Below are 20398 nucleotides of genomic sequence, written 5' to 3' on the forward strand. Positions count from 1 at the left end.
TCCCTATTACAAAAACATCAAGTAGTAAGAACTTCTGAAACAGACTACCAATGAATTAAAATATTTTATCTAATCTTTCAACACCGTATATTGCCCTGTATCTGTAATGACACTGTTACTCCTTTTATGAGTTTTTAGCAGATTAAGTGGAGCATTTTTTCTTTCAAAATAACCCATCCTAGTCATAAGGCTCATAAAGTCTGGTAACTGGATTTGGCTCTATTCCCTCTCTCACCGTATAGGAGTCATATGCTGAGTTCATTTACAGACAGTGCACTGATAGCTGTAAGAAATTAATGAAGGCTATTGTTACTTGAAGTTATTTCTGGAGTTTTGAGGACTAAAGGGAAACACATGGTTTACATATGGATACATGATATTGACCTTAAAGGGGCATCATTGAATAATTCAATGAATATAGCCTTGCTTAAGTTTTTTAATCAGGATAAAATTATGGATTTTTAGAAGTGTATTTATTAAATGGTGAACTCTAACTTTCACTCATTGATAAATATGCTTCTAAAAATCCCATAGGTATTAATCGAACGTGAATGATTTTTTTTCCGTGATAAACTCTAATTTTGATAAATTTATGCCTGGTTAAAAAAACAGTTACAACAATGGGGGAAGGGAGGGGGCAGTATACGGAAATCAGCATCAGCTACTCCCTATGTACTTCCTAATACACGTTAACACTGAGCTGAGTCTGGTATCGTTGGGCCAAATCCAAGCTATGGAACACCTCCCCCCACAGGTAGTCCCATTCCATATAGCAGTGGTCCCCAACCAGTAGCTCGCGAGCAACATGTTGCTCTCCAACCCCTTGGATGTTGCTCTCAGGGTCCTGAAAGCAGGTGCTTATTTTTGAATTTCAAGCTTGAAAGCAAGTTTTAATTGCATAAAAACTAAGTATAGTGCCAAGTAGAGCCCCTTGTTGGCTGCCTGTCAACATAGGGGCTACCAAATAGCCAATCACAGCCCTTATTTGGCACCCTAAGGGACTTTTTCATGTTTGTGTTGCTCCCCAACTCTTTTTACATTTGAATGTGGCTCGCAGGTAAAAAAGGTTGGGGACCACTGCCATATAGTGTCAAACGCCTTGACAGAATCGAGCGAGGCTACAACTCGGGTATCGTTCTCCAAATGAGATTGATAAATAGCCATCTAAAGTTAATGTCTGTGGATCTGCCAAGTATGAGCCCATATTTATCTAGACAGATGAGGTCTAGGACCACCTGCTGGAGCCTAGCTGCAATGAAGCCAGTATTTTAGCATCTGTGCCCGAGATGGGGAGGTATGATAAGCAATAAGGTGCATCCTTGCCTGGCTTGGGATAAGTACTATTAGAGCTTCTGCAAAGGAGGGAAAAGGGAATTGATTGTTAAAGGTGCATTGAAAAGTGCTAAGGAGTTTAGGGAGGTGCAGATGGTTATAAGTATCTTGTAGGAGGCTTTTTAGGGTTAAGATAGTGTTCACATTTGGCAGTCTGTAAATGACTTTCATACTCCTTTACTTGCTATTTAGCCTCATCTCTGGCTTGGGAGAGGGTCCCTTCAAAACCACTTTAGAGGCATCCCATAATGTGCTAACTGAGGTGGAGCTGGCATTTAGGTCCAAATACTATATGTAGGTGTTAGCGTTTATCCTGCTCTTCTTTCGAATACTCTGGTTTGCCGCTCCCTAAAGCTGGGGGTCTGGGGCTGGTGCACCTGGACCACATCTACTACTTGGTGAGCTATGTACTTTATCTTTTGTTATCTTTATGTTTTGCACTTTATTTTCTGGCTAGACATCAATTTCCCAGCTGCCCCAAGTCATGTGACTTGTGCTTTGATAAACTTCAATCACTCTACTGCTGTACTGCAAGTTGGAGTGATCTCACCCCCTCCCTTCCCCCCCCCCCAGCAGCCAAACAAAAGAACAATGAGAAGGTAACCAGATAACAGCTCCCTAACACAAGATAACAGCTGCCTGGTAAATCTAAGAACAACACTCAATAGTAAAACCCATGTCCCACTGAGACACATTCAGTTACATTGAGAAGGAAAAACAGCAGCCTGCTAGAAAGCATTTATCTCCTAACGTGCAGGCACAAGTCACATGACCAGGGGCAGCTGGGAAATTGACAAAATGTCTAGCCCCATGTCAGATTTCAAAATTGAATATAAAAAAATCTGTTTGCTCTTTTGAGAAATGGATTTCAGTGCAGAATTCTGCTGGAGTAGCACTATTAACTGATGTGTTTTGAAAAAAACATGATTTCTGATGACATGATCCCTTTAAGCGGAGGGAGTTAGGCTCACAGGATCAAAGTGATGGGAAGATAGCCCAACCAAGCCCCATAGATTGCGATAGAGTTGCTACCAAAAAGGAACATATGGTGAGTGCATAGGCAACAAAAATGTGATCAAGGGTGTCTTAAAGGACCACCCTATGACTCCATCCCATGGGTTAGTGTAGCAATGTATTAGAGCAAGTACAGTGGGGTAATGCTCAAGCAGGGAGTGGCCCTGTGAGAGCCGCATTACATGTGTTCACAATAAATAACTGAAGATGGTCAATGGGGGGAGTTGGTGGATTAAAGTACAGTGTGTGCCTAGGGAATATGATGCAATCTACTCACCGCAGTGAAATTCTTCTCAGGTGAAATCAGGCCACTAGGGGAGGAATAAGACAGCCAGGGATTTACAAAGCATCCAGGCTAATCCTGCCATCTTGTTGCGGGGAGGAAATCTCCTTGGGTTTTTCCGGGTCAGCTGGTCATCCACATCTAATTGGGAGCTGAAAATGTGGACTCTGTGTCCATCTTCCTTGCTGTAGATTATATTGTAGGAGGTTTTGAGTTTTTTCTTGACTATAGTAAAAATGGTCCTTTGCGTCTGGATGGCAGGGGAGAAGTATGGATAGAGGGAAACCAAAGCGCCAGTGACAGAGAGGGCCCCTATGTCTGGCCGCTCTGAAAGCCACATTGGGCTCCTAAACTTACACTATTTTCTTAACTTATGCAAAAACTCATGTATCAAGTAATGAGCGCAGAGAGCAGTGGTAGGCAGAAGTGTTGAATTCCACAGAAAACTTATTAGCACATTAATTTGTGTAACATTTATATGAGTTATTTATTATAGAGTAACATCAGCTATTTCTATTAGAATCTACTGAATTACATGAGCATCTCCTACATGAACTTTTCAGTAGGGGAATGATATGATATTGGGATGTTATTGGGTCCCACAGCAACAACATTGGGCCACTAACATATGGGATCATACCATGAACATATATTGCAACACCAGTCCCACAGAGCCCCCTATAGTTCCTGGCGCCCCCAAAAGTTGTAGGGCCCATTTCCTATATAGTTACACCCCTGTTTTTCAGTACAACGATTGGTGAGTTTGTATCATAGTAGCTGTGGTTGTAGTTCAATATCCCAGCAAAACCTACCTAACTGCTAGCTGATAATTAATGCAGCATACACAAGGGCCGTGGCCAAAAATGTTGGTACTGCACGCTTGTGTCCCTGGGGGCCCCCATATAAATAACTTGTGTGGGGCCCCTGTATAAACTACAGTCTGTGACAATTCATACTTTTATCCACAGAATGTAGATTGTTGTAATGAACACTCACTCTGGAGGTCTAGTGAGCCAGCGGGGATGCCAGCCACGCTGCCTCCCATCCTCTTTAATGCTGGTTTCTTAGTGCGTACGCGGCGCGCATCTCCTTTATTTATAGGTGCCAAATTCAAACAGTATTTAAAGGGACTTTTTATATTTCTCAATTGCCCATTGTTAGGTTCATCTTTTGAGAGTTCCTGGGTGCTATTCTGAATAATCCTGTGTTCTGATTCCTGTTTTGACCCTGCCTGCCCAACTATTCTTGACTTCTGTGATCCTGACCCCTGCCTGGTAACTGACTATTTTGACTTCTGTAATCCGACCTGTGCCTTCCTGACTCTTCTGATTGATCTCCTGGTTTTGACTTTTTACCTGCCTGACTCCACTTGAATTCTGCCTGCACCGACCCGGCCTGTTTGACTACGTCTTCGTCCATTCCTTGCATTGTGGCCTTTTGCCCAAAATACTCTGCTAACGATCGTGCCCCTCTGCTTGTCCAGAACCCTCGCTTGGCTCCTCTCTTATTAAGACCTGGCGGCATCCGATTAGCTGAGGGCTCCTCCCGAGGTGAAAGTTGGCTGTTAAAGGCGGAAGCAAGAGCCGAGACCAGGGAGCCTAGCATTGGTTCTGGATTTTGGGTGCCGTTTCGTGACAATTGTAATGTAGATTGGTTGTTCCATAAAACTCACACCTCTAATTGTTTTTAGATTTTATTTATAGACTGCACATTTCTAGAATCCATAAAATTTTTTTTGTATATGACATTAAAATAAATCTGTAGTATAAAACCAATGTTCCTTTTTTCTTTGAAAAGAGCATAGCAGACTCAAAAAAGCTTAAAAATATGTAGCTGGAAAATAAAACAACTTGAATTAAACATATATTTAAAATACTACATATTAAATATCTAAAACTGTACACATTTTTACATTCAATTTTAAAAAAACAAACATATGTATACAAATGTAATAGGCAACATTTTGTTGACAGTTAATAATGATGCAGCATTTACTGAAACCAAATGGAAACCAGGCCTAACAGAGTTTAGTTGTATACAGGTCCTTAATGTATAATGTGATGTAGAGGGAGGAAACTATTACCACTAAAGTTACCTACATCTAATAAAGGGTGCTCAAAATGTTATGTTTTTATACATACATATAGTGCAGACAGCAGTAATTGTATCAAGCAGATGAGGTTAATATTCTTAGGATAATGCATGCCCAAAAGGAGCTGAAACTGGCCTGCTGAAACACGCAGGTTGTATTTCAGCACCTACACAGGCATTAGCCTTCTCTTTTTCCTGCACCCGGAACCATTGTGTCCAGTGTCGGACTGGCCCAATGGGATACCTGGAAAAGTCGTGGTGGGCCCAGTTGTCAATGGGCCCTCATGCTGCTAAACATTTGCCATATTTCCCTATTTGTATGAGAACAAAGAGGCTAAATAGATGGAATACTAGATTATAGTATGTAAAGAAAGAGGGACTAGGAGAACAGAGGATAAGTAAGGAGAAGGAGAGTGGGCCCCTGGTGAAATGTTTTTGGGTGGGCCCCTGCTTTCCCAGTCCAACACTGTTTGTGTCTGCTCGGGTGTAGGCACACTGTACTGATTTCAGTATGAGAATGCAGTCGTGTTTCTTTGCCAAGATCAGTCGAGTGTGCCAGAACGCGAGCCAACACAATGGTTCCGGTTACAGGCACAAGAGGAGGCGAATGTCTGATTTTAGGCCGGTGTACTTAAGCAGGCTGATTTCAGCCCCCATCTGGCATTAGCCTTAAGCATTAGCAGGTCCTGGGATAAAGTTTAGGGCTTAGTCTTGGTAGCAAGGGCATGAATACAAATATACACTCCACAATCAATATGTCTAAAATTGTGGTTAATCAGCCCAACCTTCATATAGCATTTTCAGTTGCAGGCCAGAAAGAGGAAGGCAGTTAGCAAACAATCTTTTGACTGTGGCCTACTCTAAATGCCATAATTGTCTTGAACAGGTGATGTCCCAATGCATGCTTTCAATACAGTACGTTAATAAACGAATTCAAAGTTAGGTTCTGTCTGATGGATTATAGCAGAACTGTAAATCATCTCTACTGAAAAATTAAATAAAAAATATCAGACTTCGTTTACAATTTAAGCTTGGGGGTTTTGCCATTCTGACTATAAAGGGTAGCCGCATATACAGTTTTTTTAAGCTGGCTCATGTTTTTATACTATATATTACTATGGTGACGTTAGATTTACCAGGCAAGAAAATGACAGTACTCAAACGACTAGCATTATTTTCTCTCCTGTTTAGAGTTCTTTGAGCACCAGCACCAAATCTATAAATTTTTGTTTATTTATAGGGAATAATGTACCAAAGAGTTCCATGACCATACAAAGGCATAGAGCTGCAAGTCATGGAATCTCAAGTTGACTTTCTTGTAATACACACGTTTTAGCGGATCCAGTGACATCACTAAGCTTGGCTGATGTAATAAAAAGAAACCATTAATATCTTGTAAAATATACCTTTATAAATGGTGCTAAGGGACGTTATTTTTTATAATCAGTAGCTTGATATAATTTGTGTCACAAGTTACTGAAACTTGTAATATAATACTGTATACCCTGTTGTACCCCTATGCCTCTTGGTGACTTCTAATATTCATATGTTTTAGAATAGGGGACTATATTTTTTTTTATTATACACAAGTTTCAGTGAGTCATATCTTATATTTTAAAATATGGGTACATTATTCCCTATATACAGTCCAGGCCAGTACAGGGAAACTGTAAAATCGCTTCATAATGCAAAAACCAGCATCATTTGCAGAAAACCATAATATCCGAGGAAATAAAATTAAGGTTTAACTGTATTTTACAAAATATTTGTTGCCTATTTTAAATAACCAGTATAATAAATGTACATAATTTTTGGGTTCAGCCATATTCCAAATCCTCCTGAAATACCAAACCTAGTTTGCATATCCAGATTTGAGCAAATGCCACATCCTTTAGATATGGTTCATATGAAAGCTGGATGCTGTTATTCGACCAATGTCTGAACTGAATGCTAAATTTGGTGCATCCCTAATCTGTAAAATCTGCAACATATTCAGAAACTGTGCTTAAACTTGCTATAAAGGCAATTTAGACATAATCACTGGTAAAAGATGTAAGATGGGAGCTACAAAATCAGGGATGCACTTAATCTGCTTCCAAATTGATGAAACATTTCCAACAAATTATTACTTAAGCCATTATGAAATTGAAATAATAAATGGTTGTTTTTCTGAGGACGATACTGGAATAATCAAATGGCTGAACCAAATTTTTAGAAATTGAACATGTTTGGTTTGGAATTACAAGCAATCATAAAAGCATATGGGAAAAGAACCCTTTCTGACAAAAGTGCCTGGGCCTCACCCCACCACCACCCACAGGTCCTACGCCCCTGTCCATGGGCAATTGTGGGAATGGAGCAGGTTCTCAACGTGCACCCTGTCTTCGCAGGTCTGCTACTCCCTTGTTATGTCACTGGTTAAGGCGCATGCATGTGATCCTCTCTCCAAAACACAGATCTCTGCATTTTGAGGCCCATAATCGCTTGCAGTGATGATGATGGAAAAAATGAACAAAACTCCATGAAGCTGAGGAATATAGAAGAGGGTTTGGTAACCCATTGGATTTCTTGGTGCCATTTACTCTGAACAACCTATAAAACTAGGTGTTTTCACAAGCTGTTTCACGAGTTAAACAGCTACGTTCTTGGGACACTTGGTTTACCTCTCTTTTGTGTGGAAATCCAATTTAACAACCAGTTCCATTGTAGAAGAAGCAGGCACAGCAATATATATTTTAGAAAAGCAATGTGCAGTTGGTGTTTCATTTTTGGTTTGCTGAATGAATCAACACAGGTAGATAGGTTTGTTTCCTGGCAGAGAACCATCGTGAAGAATCAGTGCATGTCTCATGCAGTAAGCCTGCCATCATATCAGTTCAGTACACAGAATGCACACACTCTCTGCTAAATGAGCTAATCCAGCAAAATTATGCAGTCTTGAATAAACGACAAATAAAATTTACAATCTTAAGAGGTCAAATGTCCATTCACCAAAGGTGTTGTAGTAACCCTGACTGATGCAGAAAATACTGGAATGGGAGCTGTCAAATACTATACTTTGGGTGATGTTCATGGGTCCCCAAGCTGGAGGAATTGTTGTACAAACTCCTGGCACTTCCACTTGTCCGAGTTGCTGGGTTTTGGCCAGTCAGGTGGGGGTCGGAGCAGCAAGTTTCCAAATATACTGGCTAGAGGTAACACAATTGAAAAGATACAGTGATAAAATTAACATTTCACAAAGCAGTATAATTTAAAGGAACAGTAACACCAAAAAATGAAATTGGTTTAAAGTAATGAAAATATCATGTACTGTTGCCCTGCACTGGTAAAACTGATGTGTTTGCTTCAGAAAACACTACTATAGTTCATATAAACAAGCTGCTGTGGAGCAATGGCGGGAATTGAAAAACGGCTAAATGGCACAGGTTAACTAATGGATAACAGATAACACCATTAGACAGACAGAGCTTGTTTGCTATCTGCTGTGTAACCTAAACCTTTTCTCCTTTGAATGTCTGCCCCCATTGCTACACAGCAGCTTATTTATATAAACAATAGTAGTGTTTCTGAAGCAAACACAGCAGTTTTACCAGTGCAGGGCTACACTGCAATATATTTTCATTACTTTAAAACACTTTTATTTTTTGACGTTACTGTTCCTTTAAAGCTAGGCGGTGGTTTTGATTACCTTGGACTCTCATGGGGAGAGAACAGACATTAAAACAGCCTTCTCTACTGCCAGCCCACTTTCCAATACTTTATATAATCCACCGCAGTCAGAATTCAGCATTCTTAAGTGATACCCACAACAACACAGCATGCTCCAGAACAATGTTATCAGTGACAAGTATGGAAACCAACTGCCAGTGGGGAAGGGAATGTTTATACACATTAGGGCTGTGTGCCATTTTCTTTAAGAAAACATGGGCAAAACTCCAAGGCACACTAAACAATCAGCAACAGATATGAATAATATGGCATGCAAAGACCAAAAGTCCATCAGCTTCATGCTTTGATTAATTAAGTGAACAGGTAAAATGAAATTTGTATGGGACAGAGGACAGGTTTTTCACCAATATGCGCAAATCAAAAGCCGCTGATATACAGTCTGGGACGACCTTATAATTCAGGCATTTACTGCCATATCTCCAGCAGGGGTGATTAAAACCACAAGGGATACAAAACTGATGCTGGTTCTGTAAGAATGGGACATTTGTGTCAGAAAGAGTACAGTTTGAACATCTCTCAGTTTGGCACATGTATCCTGTTTACTGCTGCTCATTTAGTTTTACATCCCTTGTTATTGTAAAAGCCATTTGATTTTTCTAAATGTGTGTATTATATGTAATTAGGGCTTTGATCTGGCTCGTTATCCAGCTAAAACTTAAATGTATATTAAAACAAGTCCTGATTTAGTTTTAGGATAGCCTATAGGGGTTGGATGGATTTATTGTTAGGTATCGGGCATTGCAAGTATGCTGAGATCGAGTGACTATGCCCAGATGATACTGTACAGAGTTGTGCTACTACACATTCACATGGCAGATTAATGATATTTGAAGCCCTAGGCTTCATCCACACAGGTCCCCTTCAAGACTACTGCTGTATCTGGATGCGTGCAGATCCAGACACGTGCACCCGAGTTCTCCAATCATGTTCAGGTACCTGCCTTCTTCTCCCAACAGGTTAATCGGACCAGACCCAGCAACACTCATTTTAAAAGTAAATGGGAAAAAATAATTGAAAAAAGGCGAGATTGCCCCCTGATCACACTGGGTCCCCTAGGCTATAGCCTGTGAATTAATCCGCCCCTGCACATTCCCAACAATGTTTTGTGAGTATATGATAGACATCGTTTACTACAGGGATAATATTACAACTTTAAGGCAGGCACATTTTTGAGACAAATCAAGTCTTATTTGCCAAGTGATTCCTACTATCTTCATATAATATAACCTATTCATAAAATAATGTGTATTTGGCATCTGATATGGAACTGCATTTATGATGGCAGGAAAACTTCAGTTCTTAGAGCAGTGTTTTTCGAGGTCTCCAATATTTGCTTAGGCTGTCCTGTGTTCATAACAAGATATACGTAAAATACTGTAGTTTAATCACAGCCATCTTGTCATAGTGTTCCAAGAATATCCAAAAAAACAAAACAAAACATTAGCATTCTTGGTAAATATTATCATCATGTTGGACTACCCCATCAGCTGTTTAGGCACTGCTGGGCCGACAGTTCCACAGTTTAGAAAGCTTTCCTGTACATCAGAATTGGCATTTTCTGTGGGAAGGTGGCGGTAAGTAAATGGCCCATGTAGTTTTGAAATTCACACATGGACGTGGACTGTAGTGATTATGTCTCTCCATTAGACACTTCTACTGTGCAGTCTTGCAGGTCAATAGTACAGTAAGCCAAAGTTCAACATCTTAAAATACCCATACCCAAAACAAGCCAATTTACCGTTTGTGACTGCTGCAAAAAGTAAAATATATACCTAGAATTTTGATATCCAGATGGTTCTCGTCAGAGTTACTCAGCAGCTCCCGCAGAAAGGAGATCAAATACTTAAAGACATTTTTATGGTACAGCGGTAACATGGACACAACCTTAACAAAACGAAAAAAAAATAATAATCAATGTCACTTGACATAAATGACTGCACAAAGCTAAAACATTATGTGTGCACCTGCTCATGATAAAGAAAAAATAATTTAATAATTTTTAAAAAAAAACAACAACAAAACAATTCTCCTAAACTTAATATCATCATTATGGCCTACTTAAGGAATTGATACCCTGAGTTTACACCAATTTCAACACAGTAAAATTACCTCTTTGCTGTTAGAATAATCTCCAATAGACTCCAGACATTTCTGATAAGACTGGTAACAGATGACGGGCTCAGGAAGGGCCTCCAGGAAGAGTAACAGTGCTTCTACAACAGAATGGTTGCTGCCAGCTTCCAAACCCATTAAGAAATAAAATTAAATTGAAAATGTGTGATCCTTTTCTAATTTTTTTTTTATATATGCAGTTCCAAAACTGATGTTGGAAACTGAGAGACTTGGCTCATTAGGATATTAGAGCATGGGAACAAAACAAGACACATTTTTTGTACTACACAGTTTGAAAATAGACAACCATCCAAGGAGCATATTAGGTAAAACAAATAGACAGTTTTTTAGGATACGTAGGGATTCTGGATATCCAGAGTCCAGGCAGTCTCTGATGGCTTCAAACTCCGACATTAACCCAGGTTGTTGGAACAAATCCTCCTGCACACATACATAAAATATAAATACATTTTAGTTTTAAGGGGTGGGTTAAGCTTCTAAAAATACAGTCCCATGATACTAAGGGCAGTTTCAAAAATGTTGTAGTTCCATGGATGGTGGTGCCACGTTATGAATTGACAGAGTGCTCCAAAATGCAGCACTGCAGCTTTTTAAACAATAAGAATGCCACTCACATTTATGTTGAATGGGTGTAATTTTGAGTTTTTGTCACCTGCCCACAGAGCTATAAAGCAATGCAAATGCTTAAAATTGCCCCTTTCTAAAGTTCCTGTACTTTCTAGGCAACCCCCTCTGTCCATACTCAGAGTGCTCTGACTGGCACTTGAAAGGAGAACAAAGAACCATCACAAGCTCAAGAGGCTTTCATTAGCATTAGAGACTGTTGCCCCTTTGGGTAGAATAGTTAGTCTAAATTTAGGGAGCATCCTATAGACCAGCTATCCGTCTGCAGATTATACCGTGATCTCTTTCTATCATGGTACTGTGTCTCACAGTGAATGGAATGAGAATGGAAGAGGCAGTTTACCTGTTTAGATGCATTACGATACAGATGGTCAACCATCATCCAGAGCTCTTTGGGGATTTTAGAAGGCTCCTCTGCACCAAGGAAAGTTTCCTTCATCTGTAGGGGCATGTGAGCCTGCAAAGAATTGTGGTCACACATTGAGATTCACAGATTATACTTCTCTACATATTTAGCAACAGATGATCGGCTACTGATTTATACAATGGTGGAGCAATCACATGAACCCAAAGTTTTTCTTTGTGTCTAGCTAAGCATGGTCCTAGTGTGGCTTATTTCACAGGCACAGCATTGCAATTATCTTCTCTCTTAACTTGCAGTTTTTGTCAAATACAAACTCTTTAACAAGGGCTATTTACTAGGGATGCAGCAATCCAGGATTCAGTATAGGATTTGGCCAAAATTCTGCCTGGCTGAACCGAATCTAAATCCAAAAAATCATGTCATGTGACTTTTCGTTACACAAACAAGGAAGTCAAAAGTTTTTTAACCACATGCTCAGTGCACGGTTCTCTTTCCCTCTTGTTACCCTAATTTACATATTAGGGTTTGCATTCGGTTCGGTATTCAGCCAAATCTTTCACTCAGGATTCAGCCAAATACTAAAATAGTGGATTTGGTGCATCCCTACTATATACCTTCCACATAGTGTTTATTTTTAGCCGTGTAATGGTACCACAATTCCATTTGCAACGTAGATGCAAACTATTTGCCTCCTTGCTTGTTATAAACCAGTTTTTTGAAAAACGGTCTCTCCAACTGTTGCTGAGAAATACAGCTGTTCAGAAACAGCTGTATTTCTAAGTCTTAGCTTGTGATCCTACCAGTCGCTTGATGGATTCTTCTGACATGTCTCTCATGTAGCCATTCATGTAACACAGCATCTGAATGGATGAGCCAAAGCAACTGTGCAGATAGTTTCCTGTCACCGACAAAAAGAAATCCTTTCCTCTGTCAAGGTGCAGAATAAGAATGTCTTCAATTTTTTCTTCAGCTGCGTTGAGTGTAGCAGCAGTTTGGTTATTGACAAACACTTCTAACTCTATCTGCATATTTGAACCTTAAAAAAAAAAAAGAATGCATTTACACATGGAAGAACTGTACCTGAGTTTAAGACTTTAAGGACAACTAAAACCTCTGTGCCAAAATTGCTTATTCTGTTAGTGTTGGAGGAACTCTGCTTTGCCCAATTTCACCCAAGAAACTACCCTTTAAATTTAGACCATTTTATTCAATTCATTTATACATTTTATGTTTTATTGCTTTAAAATACTGATTATTACTAGTGCATCTTGAATTCAAGTGATCAATTCAAGTGATCAACTAATTCTGGAATGCCCTAGGGCCAACTGAAGGCCTGCAGGCTGGTTGTGGCCGTGAGTCTGCTTAAGGGCTCCATATATTTCATTGTATGACCTCATAATTTTAATTAAATCCAGCCCTCATACATGCTGTATGAGAAATAATCAGCCCACTAAATGTAATAAGTTGGACAGATCTGCACTCGGGCATCTGCCAGGGTTAGTACAAATAAGATGAGGCCCTCAGAACATTTTGCACAGAAGGTTCACTATTTGTCACTATTTAATATATTGTATAGCCCACTGGCTCATAAACACAAACAGAAAAGTTACAAAATAGCAACAAGGAAAAACATGTTCAGTACTCAGAAGACACATATGGTAAGAAGCATTGGGCAAAAAAGGCCTAGGAAGGAGGAATAGCCCAGAAACAACATTTATAAAATAAACGGAGACCGAGCTGTAGACAATCCAAAAATGGGCTCAGCCACTTTCATTCCCCACTCTCCCCTCACCTCCGGAAACCTTTGAACTGTGATTGTGTATCCTCACCCTAATAGGTAGATCTTAATGCTAGGGAATAAATCACATTCATTTTCCCACTAATGATTGTACTACTTGACCAAGCCAGCCAGGCTTCACCTGGCGACACCCACAGGGGCCCATCCCCCCTTCTTTTATCTCTCTCCCGAAGCACCAACTCTATTATCTCGCTTTACTCCTTTCCCTTTTCCCTTGCGTCATAATCGATTGGGAAACACAAAGTAAAAAAAAAAAAGAAACGGGCTCAGCAAACACACTCCGTTCCAAAGGAGAGTTCATAGGCATCTGCCCTTGATAAAGAGTTGAGGATAATTTTTAGACATATATTAAAAGCTTACTTTGTATGTAAGGCCATGGACACACATGCAGATCTTCACCGCGGTTCACGCTGCATTTTTTTTTAAAAAAATCAGACTGATGCGTATCCACGTAAATACTCTAGCTAAGTTGCCTTAGGGCTAGTCCACACGGGGAGATAGCGACGCGTTTGCGGTCGCGGCGACAAAGCGCCGCGACAGTCGCCGCGACCGGCGCAGGCGACAGTTTTGTATGGGCGCCTATGTAAAAACGCCTGTGCTAACCACACGAGGCGATGCGCTTTTCAACAGTCGCCTGAAAAAGCCTGGCGAGGCATTTTCAGGCGACTGTTGTAAAGCGCATCGCCTCGTGTGGTTAGCACAGACGTTTTTACATAGGCGCCCATACAAAACTGTCGCCTGCGCCGGTCGCGGCGACTGTCACGGCGCTTTGTCGCCGCGACCGCAAACGCGTCGCTATCTCCCCGTGTGGAATAGCCCTTAAGCTTGAACCACTAGCGATATCTATGCAGCGGACGGCTTTATATAAAAACCGCGCCGAAAACGTGACAAAGATCCATATGTGTGTCCATGGCTTAAATGTAGAGAAAGCAGAATCCTACCTGGAGTAAGAAATCCTTTACTGGGATTAGCTCTAAGCCAGGGCTTGCTGTAGGATTCCTCATCGAGTTTCCTGATGAATTCAAACTGACAAGCAACTTGTCCATCATTATGAATAGTAAATGTCTGTACTTGAAGTTGCCTGTACTTCACATCTTTGTAGTGAAACTATAAAAAGAATATAAAGAGAAATTATCAGTAGCACACACTTTCCCCCCCCCCACCCAGTTTCATGCATTCCAATGATACATTGAATATTTTGCAAGTAGTCCAAATGTTTATGTTTTGCTGCAAAATGTATAAATGCATAAGCAGAGATGAATCAAAATTATTAAGCATCCACAATCAAACCAAGTATTTGTGACAACGAAGTGCTATCTGACTGTGGTAAACTGAGGCACCCACTTAAGCAGCAGCTAACTTTAGACTTAAATTTTAGTACACTGCAGACAATTTACTTCCTTAAAAAATAAAAAGTTCTGTGATCTCTTTGCTAGGACCCCACTAACCCTAGTAACCAGGCAGACTGTAAAATAAATAGGGGAGGTTTACAATGAATGATAATTTCAATCTAGTTTGATTTTTAATGTGATATTTGGTTCTCAGAATATCAGTAATTCAGACTATTACTTTAGAGAAATATAAAACATTAAATATATTTAATTGTCCTAAATAACAGTGCTGTAACTATTAACAAGGCTAAGGAAATGCTTGCATAAAATGTATTTATCTGTATCCGTCATATTTAATCTGATTAAATCAGATAGACAACTGGATAGGTAACCATATGCTTGAAAATCGTAGAATTGGCACTGTTCTCGATGACAACCGGCCAGTTGGGGGCTGCTTGCTTATAGGGTAAGGCTTTCTGTACCTGCCCATCCACATTTTCACTTGATAAGCAAAACCACAGTTTCCTGCTGCATTGCCATAGCAAACAGATGTATGCAAATAAAATATATGCAAGCAATAAAATAATTGTAACATCACGCCACATTTTTAATACCAGGCAACACGTCCTAAGGAGTGTTCCTGTCATAAAATATGCCGACTACTTTTACTCTGTTCTAATGTTCTCTTTAAAGAATTAAGAGTTTACCTGAAATAACGTCCTCCATGTAAGCAAAAAAAGAGCAGGCATTTACAATCAGGAAGAAATATTTATTGATCAAAAATATAAACATCTTTCCCCTGGTATATGAAGGTTTGCCTTGAAGCAGACTCTCTTATCACTGCTTCCATTTAGAATTCCCACCTAGGTGTTGGGTTTTAAACTTGAGCAGAATGCGAGCACAGAGCATATAACTATTACATACCAAATCTCTCACTGCTTCTCAAGATTAATAATGAAGTTCTGGGTAAGTAAAGAAGAGTACCAGCAGAGGTTAAATTCTTGCTAGTACCCATGGTTAGGAGCAAACATTTCTAAGCCCACAGAAAGACCACTCTGCTGTTATTTAGCAGATCTGTACCTCTCTTTGTGACAAGGCAGCGGAAGGTATGCAATCATTCTCCATCTTATCAAGACACCGCACAATCTCTTCAAATGTTTTCTTGTACAGTTCTTCATTTACTACTTTTATCTGCATGGAAAGTCAGCCAACAGTGAACATGTCTTAAACTGGAAAGTATATAAATGTTAAAATAGCGCTATTGTATATAAAAAAAAATATACATAAATGCATGACAAGGAACTCCCCAATGTAAACTAAAATTGTTTGGATACTGCTTGGAAAACATTTAGTGCATTATTTAATCATTTTTTGGCAGATCTAGCGATTATCCTCAGTAGAGGAAAACAATGCCCAATAGTTTATATTTCCAATCCTGTGCTCTGCTAAGTCATAGCAAAGTGTGTGGTTTCTCTGTTTGTTTTGTGTAACAAAAATTTCAGGAAATTACAAGTGGTGCAGTAAGGAATAACCACAAGCAATTTGGTACACCAAAATAATTATGTTATGCTACAACTGTTTGGAAAATAGAACATATTATTATGCTTTATTTATATAGTGCTAGCATATTATGCAGCGTTTTACAGAGAAATGCATACATGAACAGCAAAAAGCAGTAGCTTAAAACAGCGGTCCTCAACCTTTTTTGGCCCAGGGACTGGAGTAGAACCACATTTTTTGCAAGGACCTGGGGGGGTCGGGAAGTCGGGAGGGATCGGCATCCAATTCGGCGTGTCACGTTAATTGGTCGCTAGGCTCGGTGGCCCAGTTCAAGACTCTCGGTAGGGGACCCATGGCTTAAAAGTATAGAATACGAAGGCAAAGGCAAGAGTAGAGCACTGCCATTTCTAGGAGTTATGCAGTACAAAAAAAAGGTGTTTAATTTGTTGAACATCGCTGTGCCATTATTCTACTGCTTTATGCACCTACCTGTAGTGCAAGTGATAAGTTATCAATATACTTTACCTTTAAAATATTTTGTACAAATACCACAGTGCCTAATACCTATACAGTACAAGACAAGCCAGTAAACCAAAATTTTTGTTGCTACACAATAACACCAACATATTTTGTCCTGTCAGACTGATTAACCCAAAAAAAAAAGTCTTACCCCAATATCAAAAACAGAGCTGACAGGCTTGTGGTCACTGGTTTTCAGATCCATATGACTTCGGTATTCCAGCTGTTTTACATGCTTGCCTTTCCACAATACACGGTCACACCACGCAGGAGTGCGACATTTTTCACTGCATTCAATGAAACAATACAGAGATTCCTGAAATTGGCTTATTTTCCCCTAACTACCAAAAGAGTGAGAACACTACTTATGTTCACGGCATATTGAAAAGAAGCACAGATTAAGCCATCAGCAAATAGTAATATATATAATATAAACAAAGATGAACGGTGAGTTCTGATGTCATCAGTTATAAACGGTGAGTTATAAACACGAGTTATAACGAGTTATAAACACGAGGCCGCGTTTATATGGTCACTATATAATACACAAAAGCCATGAATATATTGCATATTATATCCTTATAAACAGTGAGTTCTGATGTCATCAGTTATAAATGGTGAGTTCTGATGTCATTTCTGTCACATGACTCACTGAAATTTGTGTATTATAATAAATAAAAGTACCCCCAGTTGCAAAATATGAGGATATTAGAAGTTACCTCGGAGTTTCCTGACCTGTATAAAAACCGCTCGATCTTCGGCCTCGTGTTTTTATATGGTCATGAAACTCCTGGGTAACTTATAATATCCTTATAATTTACAAGAGGGGGTACTTTATTCACTATATAATACACACGAGCCATAAATATCCTGTAAATTATATCCATAGAAACGGTGCTTAATGATGTCAATTGTTATAAATCGGAGCTTAATGATGTCATTTCTGTCACATGACTCACTGAAACTTGTGTATTATAATAAATAAAGGACCCCCTTCGGCTTTGTGTTTTTATATGGTCATGGAACTCCTCTGTAACTTATAATATTCTTATATTTTACAAGAGGGGGTGCTTTTTTATCACTATATAAACTGTGCTTAGTGAGGTCATCAGTTAGAATTAGTGCTTAGTGGTGTAATTTCTGTCAATTAATTCACTGAAACTTGTGCATTATAATAAAGTACACTCTGCTAAAAAATATGAGGATATTAGAAGCCACTTTGGAGCTTCATAACCAGTATAAAAGCCTTCAGTCTTGTCCTTTTATATGGTCCTCCTCAGTGAGTTATCCTTATATTTTATTCACTACACACAAACTATATTAATATACTTTAACAAGAGCAAAGTCATACCTTGTATCCCATTCATCAGTGCCAGGATCATATTTGTAGGTGGGCTGAAACGTTATCTGTCCCTCAGTAAATCCCTCAAACACAGCTTTGACATCAATTTGCTGCTTCAACTGCAGGGTTAAACCAACAGCCCATTAATTTGATTACTCCAGTATAAATACTTTGAAAACAGGTTTGAAAACCAAAGGTATTCATCTGCAAAGCTATTTGGTAGGTTTCTCTTGTTGACATGTCTGAAGTGCCAGGAATTTTTGAAATGCCAAAACAGGAGGGAAAACATTCAGCGGTTTAAAATGGAAATCTTGTTTGCCCCAGCAACTAAATATATTCCCATTCAAGAGCTCTGTGGCTCTTACTTAAATTGAACTTGAATTAAACAAGGCTGCAATGCATCAGACAGGAATATACTTTTACGCACAAAATGTGAATATTTTACCCAAATGATTAAATATTGCCTCAAATAAATTAATGTAACCAAACATTGTATTGTATACAGAGAAATGACTGTATTGCTTCCAGCCTTATCCAGAAGCTGTCAAGGCAGTTAAACCGGTTTGTTTTTATCTGTGGGATAATGAAAGGGAACTTAACATTAAATGTAACCAGAGAACTATGTTTAACACAGGAAGATATATGACAGTACCTACATTGGACATCCTGCACTAATAGCTGGCATAAACCGGCAGAGGAAAAAAAAAGGAAATGTCTTGGGCAGGGATTTGCAATACTGTCATAGATTTAAACATGCACCAAACTGTAGAAAATGCATAATAAATAATTATTTTACCAATAAGTTTAATTTGGTGTGCTTTATGAAGTTCACCTTTTCTACTGCAAACTTAGCCATGCTATTTGTCAGTAATGCATAACTTAATGTGGAAGATCTTTATAACAGTGCATTAATTCACACAACAAGAAGCACTGAAAGGGTCTTGATATTGATATCCATGTGTTTTGATGCTCTGTATGAATGCTTGTTGCTAATTTAGACAGATATTTAGCAATGTGTATCAAATCAAAAGCCAGTAACTGAAATGGTTGATAAACTATAGCATAATGACAACAGATTAAAGTTTTTTAAAGTTGTTCTCTCTCATGTCACTCTCTATTGAATCCATGTTTTCTTTTCCCTTATACTGCACATCTGAAGGATACTTCACTTTTAAGTTAACTTGAAGTATGGTATAGAATTTCCTATTCCCACAAGTTTCCAGTTGGAAATTATTTGCCTTCCTCTTCTGCCTCTTTCCAACTTTCAAACGAAGGTCACTGAAGCTGGCAGCCAAAATCTATTGATTTGTGAAGCTAAATTTAAATTTAAATTTTTATTGAGGTCATCGCCTATTCATATTGCAGTCTTTTATTCAAACCACTGAAGATATAGGGGTATCTTTTTCAAAGATTGAAGTTAGTGGTCTCCCCAGTCCTCTATAGTGAAATTCCGCCACTCTTCATTCATTTCTATGGGATTTTTAAGAGTATTTATCAATGGGTGAAAGTGAAAGTTCATACTTCAAAAACCCATAGAAATGAATGGAGAGTTGTGAAATTTCAGTCTAGCGACTGTGGTTATTTCTAACTTCACTCTTTGATAAATATACCCCATAAAGTTAATATAAAGGTGAACCATCCCTTTAAATACCACACTGCTGTTAAAGTATCAATGTCTCTGCTCAAACTGTGCACCTACGGATAGTGCAGATTTTAATGGTGCATTCACCTCAACACGATGTAACATGAAAATGGATGTAGTATTTTTGTTTGCCCTTGTTAAATATATATTTATCTTACTGCAGGGTTGTGGGCATTAAACTACAAATATCAGCCCCAATTTCCACTGGAGTACACCAAGGGACATGCTTGGGCATGAATTGAGTAACACCGTGACAGATGGATAACATTAGTACAGACATGCAGAAATGGGCAGAGAAAACACCTAGTGTGACAATAGCTTTATAGTCTATGCATTAGGTATTTCCTGGCATAATGTTCAAGGCGCCAGTAGCAGCACTCCTCTCACATACTTCTCACTGATAATGCCCCAGTATGTAGGACTTGCCTCTCCAGGGCTCAGGACATATGAAAAGAGTAATCCACTTCCAGCAACCACTATTAGATAAGGTTTCTCCTGTCAAAATACTTATGACATAGTTACCTGATCAAATTTGTGGAGAGTTTTGTAATCCTGGTTATCGATACATTTCTTAACCATCTCCACCTCTATATCCTTCAGTCTGTAGTTCAGGTCTCCAAGCCATAACACCACGCTATAGACATGTAAACACAACTAATGTTAAGAGTTACTGCACAAAAAATGTGTTCAGCCATG

General features: G+C 39.1%; 1 protein-coding gene across 2 annotated transcripts in view; it reads right to left on the minus strand.

Annotated features, from left to right (window-relative positions):
* Positions 1 to 4309: 4309 nt before the first annotated feature.
* Positions 4310 to 20398, minus strand: part of inpp5b.L (inositol polyphosphate-5-phosphatase B L homeolog) — a 56463-nt gene continuing 40374 nt past the window's right edge. For both annotated transcript variants that reach the window (XM_041582142.1, XM_018246707.2), the window contains 11 exons: positions 20225 to 20336; positions 18070 to 18179; positions 16870 to 17005; positions 15780 to 15890; positions 14310 to 14475; positions 12371 to 12606; positions 11550 to 11663; positions 10918 to 11002; positions 10559 to 10686; positions 10222 to 10333; positions 4310 to 7908 (listed from right to left, as the gene is read on the minus strand). In XM_041582142.1, coding sequence (XP_041438076.1) covers positions 7790 to 7908; positions 10222 to 10333; positions 10559 to 10686; positions 10918 to 11002; positions 11550 to 11663; positions 12371 to 12606; positions 14310 to 14475; positions 15780 to 15890; positions 16870 to 17005; positions 18070 to 18179; positions 20225 to 20336 — 1429 coding nt within the window. In that variant the 3' untranslated portion in view covers positions 4310 to 7789. The remainder of the gene's footprint in view (positions 7909 to 10221; positions 10334 to 10558; positions 10687 to 10917; positions 11003 to 11549; positions 11664 to 12370; positions 12607 to 14309; positions 14476 to 15779; positions 15891 to 16869; positions 17006 to 18069; positions 18180 to 20224; positions 20337 to 20398) is intronic.

Source organism: Xenopus laevis, chromosome 2L (assembly GCF_017654675.1).
Source record: "Xenopus laevis strain J_2021 chromosome 2L, Xenopus_laevis_v10.1, whole genome shotgun sequence".
Classification (NCBI taxonomy): Eukaryota; Metazoa; Chordata; class Amphibia; order Anura; family Pipidae; genus Xenopus; species Xenopus laevis.